General features: G+C 52.5%; 1 protein-coding gene across 2 annotated transcripts in view; it reads right to left on the bottom strand.

The window, feature by feature from the left end:
* Positions 1 to 6,037: 6,037 nt before the first annotated feature.
* DENND2A (DENN domain containing 2A) overlaps positions 6,038 to 13,617 on the bottom strand; it is a 37,823-nt gene continuing 30,243 nt past the window's right edge. For both annotated transcript variants that reach the window (XM_027665056.1, XM_027665065.1), the window contains exons 15-20: positions 12,434 to 12,611; positions 11,568 to 11,609; positions 10,123 to 10,240; positions 8,695 to 8,934; positions 7,555 to 7,641; positions 6,038 to 6,759 (exon numbers count right to left, since the gene is read on the bottom strand). In XM_027665056.1, the coding sequence (XP_027520857.1) occupies positions 6,728 to 6,759; positions 7,555 to 7,641; positions 8,695 to 8,934; positions 10,123 to 10,240; positions 11,568 to 11,609; positions 12,434 to 12,611 (697 nt within the window). In that variant the 3' untranslated portion in view covers positions 6,038 to 6,727. The remainder of the gene's footprint in view (positions 6,760 to 7,554; positions 7,642 to 8,694; positions 8,935 to 10,122; positions 10,241 to 11,567; positions 11,610 to 12,433; positions 12,612 to 13,617) is intronic.

Below are 13,617 nucleotides of genomic sequence, written 5' to 3'. Positions count from 1 at the left end.
CATTGACTCCTAGATCTTCAGGACCATGTCTCTTCAGCTGGGCCCACCAGCAACATCCTTTCTATCCAAGAGGTCCTGTAGACCACAACCTGTGGCAAGGTGCAGCTGGCAGGATCATGACATTGTAAGATAACCTCATCAGTCTTCCTGAGCCAGCCAGCCAGCCACACTTTCTTGCTCTGAAGTCCAATGCCCCTGGAAAAAGTAGGCAAAACTAAGCTAAGAGGGGTAACCAGGGAGCAGCTGGTGGCCTTTAAAAGACGACAGACCCTTGTTCCACACACTTTCCTCTGAACTTGGGGCTTCCTTCCTTCTTTAGTCTGGAGTGTCAAGTCTGAAGCAAAAGAGAGCAGAGGGAGCAAGGGCATCTCTCATGGAAGCAATGAGGAAAAGTCACTTACTCTCTCTCTCAGCATGTAATGTGCATGGGATGCAGCTGTGGGCACCGACAGATAAGTGAACACTGAAACTCATTAAAACTAATTTCTAGTAGAGCTGGGTCTTGGTGCTGGCTGGTTATTGAACAGACAGTAAGTCTGGAGTACAGATTCACCCTCCATTTCATATAGAGACCACCCATAGTGAAAACCCTTGCTTGAGGAGCAGATCCCAGGTGTCTGACACAGCACAAAAGCCAACCAAATCTTGGTCAGGGCAGCTCTAACACCTCTCTCTTAGGTGGGCTCTACTATTTAAGAATGCAATGGACAGAGGCATTGACTGCGTGTCCTTCCTCTACCCAAGACCACTTTCACCAGACCCATACCAACTCTTTACTTCTAAGCCTGCTGCCTTTCCTTCAGACACACAAACATTTGCCAGCAGCCTCACCTTTACTAAAACCTTGCTTGCAACTGTGGTTTAGCTAAAAGATTCTGTGCTCCAAAATGGGAGATGCCACACACCCATGTGTGTACCTGGCACTGGACAGGGTGGCCATGGCAGGAGGGTGCTGGGGTGTTTGGGAATACAAGGGAGGGGGACTGGGGCCCTAGCAAGCAGCTGGATTTGTTCGTAAGCAGGGAGGTGGGACACAGCAGGGGCGGGGGAAAAGGGCTGTGCCCCCAAGGTATGTCCCTGCTGTATAAAAATGACTTCAGTTGGATCCAGAGTCAGAGGAAAAACAGCTTCCACCTCTGCTCCAGCCTCGAACAGCCTTGTCCAGGCAGGAGGACCCCGAGCAAAGGCAGGCCCTGAGGATGAAGGTCCAGGCACTGACATTTGCTGCACTCCTCCTGGTGCTGCTCTGCTCAGCCCCAGCACTATCTGGGGCACTGAGGGGCCAGGCCAGCAACCCCAAGAGGCAGCCAGGAGCTAGAGGCCCTGGAGAAGATGCTTGGCCACCTGGAGATGGAGGGGACAAGCTGCCTGGGCAGGGCTCAGAGGGGAAACACCTCCCAGCCAGTGCGTGGAAAGCGATGGGAGAGGCACACCCCAGCTCTGGGTCCCCCAGCAAGATCATGGCCAAACCCCAGCTGGGCAGTGGGGTTCAGGTCCCTGCCAGCAAGCCCTGGAGGCTCCCACTGCAGCCCTCCCACAGCAGGATCCCGAGGCTGAGCCTCCACCTGAAGGACTACGGGAAGTTCAACAGTGACACGGTAAGCACAACCTGTCCTTGGCCAGCGATTACGAGGGTCTGTGTGGGGGGTTTGCAGGGTGGCTGGGGGTGAGTGGAGGTACCAGTCAGGATCAGGCAGGACTGAGGGCAGTAGGAGCAGGTGCCAAGCATGCCATGACCCTACAAACATCAGGTACAAAGGTGCTTTCAGGCCATTCCTCATAAGCTGCATGTAAAGGTGCGAGTCACAACATGGCCTCACAGAACAGTGTATGGCTTGTGGTGCTGATGAGGGAGAGGGGCAGTGACACCCCTAAAGCCCCAGCTAGTACCTAGCAAGGCTTAGAGCAGAGCTGATGGCTGTGCACTCAGGTGGTGAGCAGAGCAGGAGAGGAGTGCAAGTCTGGCTACAGCCTCAGAGCTGCAGGGACAGTCCTGCTCCAACCCCAGCCCCTGCAATGTTCCCCAGCCCCCAAGTCTCATGTTTACCTCCTCAGAAGCACTACCACAAAGCTCTCTGAGCTCTGCAATGGGAGCACTGTGCCCTGATGCCCCTTGCCGTGCTGATGGGCACAGCTTCTCACAGCAATGCCCAGAGGAAGGCACAGACCTCCTCTGCCCGTGGGAAACCTGCTCCGTGGGCTCAGCACAGCAAATAACCAACTGCTCCGTTATCAAACCCAAACCACCTTTTGGCGACACACAAGTAGACCTTGCCTTAATCAAGAAGTGCTGTGTGATGCTGTGCCAGGTGCCACCCAGCTGGGGCAGGTGACACAGAAGCAAAAGAGCAGAGGTACTGGTGTATGTTTGTGGTGGCCACAAAGCTGCTGAGTGTGCTTTCTGCCAAAAGCAGTGATGAACTGCCCCAGAACCACTTTCTCGGGCCCTAGCTTCTCCAGCTCCTTATATGATGCTGTTGCTCTATAGCCTGGTGAGCTATTTGTCCTGCTACTGCAGGATTTACCATTTTAAATGAAAACCAAACACTCATCCCATTCTATCAAATAATCTGCAACTTTGCTTTTTTTTCTAATGGGAGCTTCTCTGCCCTGCCCTTCCGGGGGAAATGAAGAGGCTCTTCTGAGCTCTTCCCACTCCCAGGCATCACACTGCTGTCAGCTTGAGTGTGACGGACCTGATAGACTCTGGCAATCACGGTTCCGGGACTGAGCAGTTCACATCACCCAAAACAACTGACTAACCAGCTGTGGGGCATCTGCACCCCCAAAGGAAACCTTCTGACTTTGCAAGAGGCTGCTTGTCAGGCAGCCCAAGCCTGCACAGAAAGTGTCTCTTCGAGCCTGTGAAAGCACAGGCTCCCTGGGGCCAGGACTCTTGGCAGCGTGAGCACAGTGATGACACAGCTGGGACTGGGAGGGGGTCCTTGTCTGGGTGCTGGGCACAGCTGGACACTGGCACTGCAGCCACCACTTTTCCTCTCTCTGCAGCACTCCTGCCATATCATCCAGTCCCGGCCCTGCCAGAAGCCCTCTGACTGTGGTGGCTGCCTGGGGCTCTACACCTGCAAGCTGCCTGCTGGCACCTGCAACCTGAAAGCTGTTTCCAGGCAGAGAGGTGAGTTGTAACCTCCTGGGCAACTGGCACCAGGGATACCAACACACAGCCAAGCGCAAGCACAGCTCTTTGGCTGCACCTCTCCAAACCCAAATCTGACTGCTCTGTGCAGGGCTGGATCTGGTCTCTTGACTGCACAGGGCTCTCTGTCTGTCCTGTTGGCACTGGCCACCACCTACTGCATGGTAGATGGGACAATTCCATAAATTTTTGGGAGGGCTGGGATTTGATGGGTACCTTGAGCTCTTGCAGTTTGGCAGCAGCCCATGCTGGAAAACCAAGGAAGGGTACAGGACTCTGGGTTTAGGCAGTAGCTTGGGAGTCAGCAAGTGCAGTCCTATGAATCACAGGCCCTGCAGAGCTGCTTGTGTTGGTGTGTGAGAGCTGCTGAATTAGCCAGGAACTGTCAGGGAGCAGAGATCACAGCTTTTAATGTTTAACCAGTATCCTGGTCCGTATCCTTCTGCAAATCCATACTGCCCCCAGATTGGCCTCTTGCCTCAGCACGTTTGTCTGCGCCCACATACATAATGTCATGGAACAGAAACTCACCCAAGGATACTAAACACAGAGACACCAGCTCTGCTACAGGAAACCCCTGGTTGTGGGGTGTACAGTAGGCAAGTTTAAGGTTTTGGGTATGTATAGTACAGTGTGTGTGTGTATATATAGTATATAGGGCATACCCAGCATATGTGTGCTCTGTTCACAGTCTTCTCTGGCCACCTGCTGTTGGCAGCCTCCACAGGAGGACACATGGGCCCATGGTCAGACCTAGCACAGATGGTCTTATGGTTTTTCTTTACAGGTGGGTTCCTCCAAAGCATCCAGAGCCCTTAAAGACAAGCTGATCTCGGAGCAACACAGCCTGAAATAAAGCTGAAGAGGTTGTCCTGCAGCTGGAGATCAATACTTTCTGTCTGAGTTTCCTTTTAAATCCTTAATGACACAGTTGTAAATGTTTCTTTCATTGCACTTCTCATACTGCTGCTTTTTAAACCCCCCCTTGGATTTTGAACTATGCAGGCTTGATTCCCACTTGCCTGAGAGTTGCCAATAAAAGCACTGAGTGGTCACAGAGCGCTGTGCTGGCAGAGCCCCCTTGAAGCCCCCAAATGAGGCAAAAGGGGCTTTTTCACAACCCTCTTTAATTTAAGATATTAGGATATTGCAGTAAAAGCTGCCAGTATCTCAGCGTGCTCACACAAAAGTTCAAGCTGAGCCAAGCACGGGGCATCCCTCCCAGTTCCTTACCACAGCTCCTGCCAAGGAAGGCCAAGTCTCATGCTGTTGAAAACATCACTTGAGAAGGGAAATGCGGAGTCTCCAGGAGCAGGCTTGGCAGTGCGGGACTGTGTAGGAGACCTGCTTCTGAAGGCTGGAGCTGAGCCACAGATCAGCTTTATTTAGCATCTCAGAGCTTTGCAGGCATCCTGGCCACCTTTGCATGTGTGATAGCACCCCAGCTTTGCAAAATCTCACTGTGCTACTATTAAAAACCAAAGCACAGCATTTGACTCACCTTGAATCCCATTGCAGTTCCCTTTGGTGGGCCACCACCGCCTCCTGTGACAAAGTAGGCTTGAAGTAGTGCCAACTTTGCTCAGCACACCTGAGGGGCAGCCCCCACACTCCCCACCTGGTCACCCCTGCAGGAGCCTAATCTTGGGGAGGAGTGGGGGGTAAATGCTGCTGGCTTCTCTGAGCCCCTCTGTTGCTGGTCCCTGGACAAAATTTGGGGGGTACAGAGCTGCAGATGCGGCTGACCTGCCTCCTGCCCAGTGTGGCACTAAGCTGTTTGGTATTTTCAATGCTCACCACAGAACCACAGAGAGGCTGAGGTGGTAAGGGACCTCTGGGGGTCATCTGGGCCATCCCCCTGCTGAAGCAGGGCCACCCAGAGCCATTTGCCCAGCCAGTTTGGTCCCCAGAGAGTGGCACATGTCACAGACAGAACAAGCCTCATTGCGCTGCGAGCCAGTGAAGAACTGTCTCTCCCAGAGCTCACCCCTCCACCCACCCAGCTGCCCACATCTGCCACCACCCATTACTACCCACTTCTGTCCTTGAGCACCACATAGGAAGAGGAGGCTGCTGTAGGAAACGCTGTAAATGCAGGCTTCAAAAGATTCACAGAGCAGCACTGGTCCCACCGCTCTGGTATGGTACAGAGCAGGGGTGAGCTCCTCTGAACCCCGCTGCTGGTCAACAAGGTCCTCTTACCTGGAAAAGCCCACTGACCATGGGGGCATGTGGATCACTTTCAAAACTTCTTGGAGCCCTGGACAGCCCAGTGTAGCACAGCTGCCCACAGCAAAGGTAGCTACATGTGGCTTTCACCCTGCAACCCCCACGCAGCTGGGAAAGACTGTCCTCCAAAGAGCAGAGGAGACTCAAGGATGCTCCAGATAATCGACTCTGCTCTCATAAGCAGTGGAAATGTAACAGATTTCACTGGAAAAAAGACCTCACACCACCTCAACTTCCATGAGCCTCCCACCACTCCTCCCCACCAAAAACAACAGAGGAAAGGCAAGCAGGAGACCCTACCTCCTCCCAAACCAGGAGCACAGAAGGCAGCAGCAGGCACTCTGCCCTGCACGTTTCCTACTGTGCTTCCCAGCAGCAACACCCAAAATGGGAGAAGAGAGTCCATCTGACCTTTGGGAAGGGGCCTCCAAGGAAAGATCCTGCAGGTGAGCTCCACCTTGGACTCTTCCTGCGAGTGGCCAGGAGAGGGAACGAGGCCACCCAGCCTCTGAGACTCACAGAGAAGCTGAGGGCTTGGCCAAGTCGAGAGTTCAGCTGCTAAATGTCCTCTCTGGCTCATGGTCAGTTCCAAGTGGGCTGGTAGGAAGACACAGCTCACCCCTTTCCCCCCAAACACGATGGATCCGCACACCTTTTACACCACTTGCTTTTAATTACACTGCATAAGGAAAGACCCCTCCTTGGGCCAAGACCCCCTGGTACAGCCACCCAGGGAGCTGGCTGGCCCGTCAAGTCCTCAGTAGGTTTAGTGGTTCCCTCTCACCCTTCTCCCTTGCTTGGAAGCTCCTCCTGGTCAGTCCACATCACCCCTGCAGCCCTCGGTGTCCTTGCTTTGCAGGGACCTACTTCCATACATCTCTGTTCTTCCCCTCCATGCCTGAGCTTTGCCTGCTCAGTCCCGTGAAAATCCCGCTTCGACCTCCTGCAGCACCAGGCAGAGAGGAGGCAGGGCAAGAGTCATTGGTTAATAATTGTTCTAACCTCAATATAAATAGAAAAATACAACAAAACCCAAAGAATTGACTAGCTAAGAGATCCAATCTGCCGGGATGCCTGCAACGTGCTAGTGCAGAGTTCAGAGAGAGTGCTTGGTCCAGTGCATGGTACTGTAGATATCCAGAAGCCTGTCCCGGCAGCCCCACAGCCATCCAACCTTCCTGCAGCACCACATGTCCGTGTGAGTGCGGCCCGGCCGTGGTCAGCTTGCCTGAGGCTGTTGGTTCCTGGGAGCAGGCTGAATGGGAATGTTTGATAAGTCTGATTTATTGCTGTTAAATGGTAAAGCTATTCTCTTCTGTGGAACGAGGATGTGCTTCACTCCTATTTTTTGTGGAGGAATTTCATTTTGCTGCCTGGAGAGACAGAGAAAGGAAAATGGACTCCCCACAGTGACAGGTAAAACAAGTGTCATTCCTCACCACCTCCACCCTGTGCAGAGAACTGGCCCTGCAGCCAGTCCTGGGTCCTTGTCCACAGCTAGCTGCTCTGCAAAGCTGGAAGCAGGTGCTTGCAGAGCTCTGCCCATCCCCTGGGAGCAGTGCTACAGACTTGGACCCTGCAAACCCCCAGGCACACCCTCCAGAGCCCTTTGCCCAGCAGACCTGGAAGGTGAACACATAACTAAGCTCACCCGGCCGGAGCCTGTATGGAGACCAGGCACTCCAGCCCCTGAGGCACTGCTGCTCCTAAGTGGCCAAGAATGGCCAGGGATGCCACCTGAACACATGATCAAACTCTCTTAGCCACAGTGTCCAATGAATCATCAAGGACTTCTGAACTCTGGCGTCTGGAGCTCTTGTCTAGCTACTCTTACAGTGGAAAATAGATTAAATCTTAGAATACTCCTGGGTGATTCCCACTGCTGATCCCTAAGGGTGAACCCAAAGGCAATGAAGACTGTGTCACTTCCCCCACCAGGACATGCGTCCACCACCCCCAAGTCACTGGTTGCTCCATTGCCACCTCAGACCCAGCTGTTTCCTTTAGAAGACACTGATCACTCATGGCTCAGAGCACTGCTCTGCAGGATGCCACACACAGCCGCTAGGACAGCCCTGTCACCCTTGGGCACCTTCTCTACTGCTCACCCCGAAGGCAGCAAGAAGCCCAACCCTCCTGAGAAGCCAAGAGTTTTGCTGGTTCCTTACCTAGGCCTTTCAGGAACCTATTGACTCCACTCTGCTCCCCGCTGGGAAGTGTTTCCAGGTACTCCTGAGCCCGTACCTCAAACAGACCTGCAGAAAGAAAAGAAGTCAACAACTTCTATTTTGTGTCCCTATAAATCCAAGCAAGAATGCCCATCTGAAACTGTGTTTACCCACACACTATTGCAAACAACAGGGAACAACTCACCCCACCTCCTCCACCAGCTGAGCCCAGATCTGGCACAGAAAGTTTGGTCTGCCCCCTCCCTCCCCACTGCAAGTCTGACTGAGCTTCTCTTCCTCACTCAGGGAGAGACAAAAACTCTGTTCATTCTGCTACGAACACAGCTAAGTCCAGAGACTGAGATCATCTGGGGAATTGTCATGCAGCATTTACCACACTGCAAAACCTCTTTTACTCAGCCACCTATTCAAGTGTCCCCTGCTTACTGGTGCTTGGGAGGAAGCTGTAAGCCAGCACTGAGCAGCAGCAGGGATAAGAAACTTCACCTGCCAATAGGGTCCTTGGGACTGTGGGATAACAGCAGTGAAACAACAGAAGCAGCTCTGGGAAGAACATGAGCATCCGTATCTCCTACTAGCCAAAAGAGCCATAAATGGCCCATTCTTCCTCTAGACACAGGAAGGGGACATGAGGGACAGCAAGAATAAACATCATTCCAGCAGTATACCCCTTGTGTGACAGCCCTGATGGGAATTTAATGTGGAACAGAAGAAGCATACAAGTGGATGATACTGCAGGGATAAGGGTGACTATAACCCCAATCTCAACAAGAAATACCCAGATCAGGCACAAAGTGCCCCCATTCTCCAGCAGCTGGTTCCCATGCACTGTGCATGTGTCTCACCACACTCCTGTGAGGCAACGCTCCCTGTTTTGGGACAATAATGAAATGGAGACAAGGAATCCCCAAGGGACTTGTGAAGGTCACAAAAAGGTGTCAGAACAAACCATCAGCCTGTGCTAGTGCTTCCCTACCACCTCCCTCCTGATGTTCCTGCAGATACTGCAGCCTCCAGCCATGGTGCTGGAGATGGAGCTGGCGGCCAATGGAGCATCTCCCGGCTCTCGCAGGAGCACAGCAGTTTCCACAGCAGCAGAGCCCAGTCCAAGCTGCTTACCTCTGACCCCCTGCTTTCGCAGCTCCCGCTCCTGAATGAAGCCCCCAAACATCTGTGTCTCCATGAAGACCTCCAGGAAGCGTCGGAGGCTCTTGGAAGAGACAGACTTGCGGAAAGCCTCACGCTGCAGGGTCCGCTCCTCTCGCTCCGTAGGGGTCAGGAAAAGGGAATAGTGGCCCACAATTTCCACAAAGAAACGGACAAAGGCCTCAGACACCACCTCATTCAAAGGGCTGGTCTCTAAGGAGAAAATAAAGAGGCAGTGGTGAGGATAGTGCTGTGAGGATTTGCTAGAAAAATCCCTGGGTAAAAATTCCCTGGCTTTTTTCAGACTCAACCTGAGCAGGAAAAGCTGCTCATGAGAGACAGCATTCTAGAAAGTGCTTGCCACAGAAGCAGACCAAATTGCTACTACTTTGAAAGTCACCAAGCTTTGTCTGGGTCCTCACACCTCCTTGGTGGGATGGGAGAGAGAATCAGAAGAGTAAAAGTGAGAAAACTCATGGGCCAAGATAAAGACAGTTTAACGGATAAAGCTAAAACTGCGTATGCAAGCAAGGCAAATAATTAATTTATTCACAGTTCCCATGGGCAGGCAGGTGTTCAGCCATCCCCAGGAAAACAGGGCTCCAGCACACGTAACAGTGCCTTGGGAAGACAAAATGCCCTATCTCTGAATGTCCCCCCACTTCCTCCTTCTTCCCCCAGCTTTATGTTAAGCATGACTCCATGAACATCACTCCAGATGGAATGTCCCTTTGGAGTCAGCTGTCCTGGCTGTATCCCCTCCCAACTTCTTGTGCACCCCCAGCCCACTCACTGCCAGAAAAGGCTTTGACTCAGTGCAAGCTCTGCTCAGCAATAGCTAAAACATCCCTGAGTTATCAACCCTGTTTCCAACACAAATCCAAAACACAACCCCGTACTAGCTACTATGGAGAAAACTAACTCTATCCCAGCCAAATCCAGCACATTCTTCAGGCTCCTCTGCAACCAGGAGGTGCCCATAACTGCCCCCAAGAGAGCTGCCTCAGCCCAGTTGCCTGTGAGCCACAAGGCCATCTCCGAGTCTGCAGCTCTGTGGGTGGACTGTCCCCCGGAGGAGCCTGCACTACTCACATAGCCAGCAGCAGAGAGAAGCCTATGGAACCCTCCCTGAAAGGAGTACAGGTGTACAGGTGTTTCCTGGAACTGTAAGGAAAGGGCAGACAGAAGGGGAAGCTGGGAAGGGATAAGTACTGTTGCTCCTAACACAGAGAACTGCCCCCTGTGCAATGAAATATTTAACATAGCTTAACCAAAATCCTGACCTACCTCTAATATTTGTGGTGTTAAATTTAACACACACCTAGTTCTCCTCTGAGAAGCAACAGAAGAAAAAGGGGCAGGAAAAGACATGGTTTTAAGCTGTAAGGCACTGTGCTTTACCCTGCTTGCCATTGACAGGGCCCTCCTCCTTGTCGCTCGCCAGCTCATTCCTCTGCTCCAAAATGTGTTCTAGGGCAGCCTGCAGCTTGCGGGGCAGGATGGAGTCCTCATCTTCCATCTGTAAGACAGAGCCACCTCCTCAGGGACTGAGGCCAGGACATAAACAGCTCCTACACTGCCCCCAGCACGGCGGGGGAGCACTAAAAATGAACCCTGAGAAGAGGGAGAAGGAGTAATATACTTGGTGTGTTCCCAGCACCTCTCAGTGCAAGAAGTACAAGAGGAAGGAGAAAGGGGGTATCTTTTCTTAAATATTCCCCTATTCTGGAGGAATTTCAGGTGTCTGACCCGAGACACCCATCGCTGCACCATCTGCCCATGAGCACTCACCCCACCACAAAGAGGACATATCTGAACAATGCTGGTGTGTGGCCAGGTGAGCAGAGCCCCCTGCTCGGCTCTGCTCAGGCACCAATCATCTTATGGAGGCATAACAAGTTCCCAGAGAGCCAAGGAACTGCCAGTGACTGTGCACAAACTTCTACCAGCCCTGGCTGAGACAGCATGATTTAGCTTAAACCTCCAAAAGAGAGGTGCAAGGTAAAGCAAATCCCTGCAGCTGAGGCAGCTGGCAAGCAAGAACTGTGACAAAAGAGCGGACCCACATGCTGCTCTCTGCAGCAGGAGGAGCACTCATCCCATCCTACCCATGGGAGCTGAGGCACAGCAGACACTGATTCTGCCAGCACTGCTCAGCGATCTGCCAAGAAGCTCTGGGAAAAAATAGCTTCCTGGCCAGGAGTATATTTGCTCATTTGTACTCTTCCCCTTCCACCTCCCCTTCCCGCTCCTCCTCTCCACAACAAAGGGAAGTAAAAATCAGCAGGCAATCTCACCGCCAGAGCAACATACAGGCTCCCATGTACCAGCTTATAATCCATCCATTGCAAGACCAGAGTGAGGAACCACAAGCTCCTTGGGCAGAAAGGATTTCAAGAAATCATCCAGGTTCCCTTCCCATGCCAGGCAGAGTATGTGATAGGAGATGGACTGACAGACACAGGCTGGAAGAGCCCATGCTGCTCCCCAGCAGACAGTGCTGAGCCAAGGCTTTCCAGCTGTGCCCTCCACCTTACAGGAGACACTTAAAGAACTACAGTGCTCAAATGCCACTATTTATCCTCTTTGAAAAAAAACCCTAGAGACAGAGATAATTCACAATGATTCAGTCCTCAACAGGTGTGGTTTGGGATGCTTATATTACATATATACACAGCAACCCCTCTAACACTGCCAACCACAAATCCTGCCTCGGTGGGATTTTTTTCTCCCTGAGTGGGGAAAAAGCAATCCATCCAGAAGGGTAGGTCAGCAAACACAGATGGAGGTAAGGTATGATGGAAAAAGGGGAGAGAAGGTGAAGGATATGAAATAGCTCTGCTCACCTGTCTCAGAAATCGGTTATTTACCAGGTCAACAACAAGGACCTAAGAACAAAAGAGGAAGAATAAAAGAGGGAAGTAATTATTTCTATCATCAAGAGTTTATCTTAATCTGTAATTGCTCTAGAGGAAATGCTTTAGCCCTGCCCCTGCTCCTCCTACCCACCACCACAGCTGGAGGAGGCACTCGGGGTGAGCCAGAAGCGGAGCCCTTGTTGTGGCTTTCTGATGACATTGCTGCAAACTGCAGAGCAGCTTGGACAGCAAGAGGCTGTGATACAAAGCCTAGCCCACCACCGTTTATCACCACATCATGGTCAGAACTTTATCTTTTCTCCCCGTGTGCTGCACTGCTGTCTCCTGGTTGTGCAGGGAGGGAAATGCCTCCCTGACCATGTTCAGCCTTGCTGCATTCACTCTTGTGCACCACAAATCCAAATCTTAATTATTTATTGCTTGCATTAGGCACCTGTGTTAACCAGAAGGGCAGCTATCCTGGTCAGTCTACAGCAATCACAGTTCAAGCCTGGCAGACTTTGCACATAGCCCCTGGACAGCACTATGCAGAAACCAATAGAAGCTTTAATAAAGTCATCTCCTAACCACAGCAGCCCCACGGTGGGAGATCCCAGCCCCCCACCTTCCCAAGCTGTGGACAAGGCAGAGCACAATCCTTTGCTTCCCCAGGGGACTGTCCACTTCCTCCCTCCCTCCATGCTCACAGCAGCCAGAGAACGAGAGCTCAAGAGCTCGGCTCCCTCCTGCTGCCAGCTGCCAAGGCAGGTTCTCCCAGCTTTTCTGGAGCAGAAAACAACTCAGTCCACTGGAAGCAACCTAGAGTAAGGCCACAGTGTGGATGCATGGCTCACCTCCTCCACTGGCAGCTCCTTCAGGCGGGGCAGGGAGCTGGAGAGCAGGCCGATGAGGAAGGGGGTGGGTGAGCACACGATGTCGATCATGGAAGGCGGCAGCACAGGGATGTAGGTGTGCTGCCAGGTGAAGGGGTACAGTAGGGCCACTGTGGCATGGCAACACTTGGAGAGTGTGCTGGAAGGTAAAACACAATCAAAGACATTGGCTGGTCAGTCAGGGAATGAGTGGTGCTTCCTAGAAATCAGGGCTCTTTCGACTGTTCCCTGATTGATCTCTCAAATTACTAGGGCCTTTCCCAGATTTCTGACCCCATTTTTCAGCTTCAAAAACAATGACTTCCAAAAGATCATCTCAGCCCACGCACATGTGACAAGAGATGGGTCCCGCTGAATGAGAGATCTGCTACTCCAGTGCCCTGATGCGAAATATCAGACAGACATGGCATCTTTTATGCCACTGCCTTTCCTTAGAGAAATGAGTTTATTCTCCCACAGCATACCTCTGTGGCTGTTCCCATGGGAAAGCCACAGCTCTGAATGCACAGGGGCTACACTGCCCAGCACAGACAGCACACAGTTGTGGGGGGCAGAAGGCAGCTCCACCACCACCACAGCAACTGTCTGCTGGGCTGTGCTGGCCCACTTACCTGCTGGCTGTACTTTTGGGCAGATCAGTGCAGTTGGACAACCTGCTGGGACCCCCTGACAAAGCACCTGAGCACCAAGGTCCTCAGGTGTTCCTGCAGGTCATTCCAGCCTTGGCCCACTCCTGCTCCTTGACTGGCTACCTGTGCAGCACATGTGCCTTGCCTTTGGGCAACGCTTAGTAAAAGTAATGGCATGCCAAAGTATGCTTTTCTATTGGTCCCAATCATATGCCAGAGCGTGAGGGAAGGAGGAAGGCAGTGGTCTCCAGCCAAGGCTACCCAGGCACCCTGCAGCCTGTGGAACCTGCCAAGGCTACACAGAACCTTGAGAGAGTGAAATCCCATGAGGGGAGCACACAGCCAGCCCACGGCTCATGGGACTGCAGCCTTCCTTCTTGCCCCTTCAAATGCCACCAGCAGCCTGGCTGTAAGTGCCTTTGCTGACAAGAGGGACTGTCCAGAAACCCCATCAGCTCTCTGGCAGGAGACGGGCAGGGTCTCCAGTCAGACACAGCAGAGCTCACCACAGGGCAC

The sequence above is a fragment of the Corapipo altera genome, unplaced genomic scaffold, assembly GCF_003945725.1.
Source record: "Corapipo altera isolate COAL_440 unplaced genomic scaffold, ASM394572v1 1, whole genome shotgun sequence".
Lineage (NCBI taxonomy): Eukaryota > Metazoa > Chordata > Aves > Passeriformes > Pipridae > Corapipo > Corapipo altera.
This window is presented reverse-complemented; position numbering and strand designations above follow the sequence as displayed.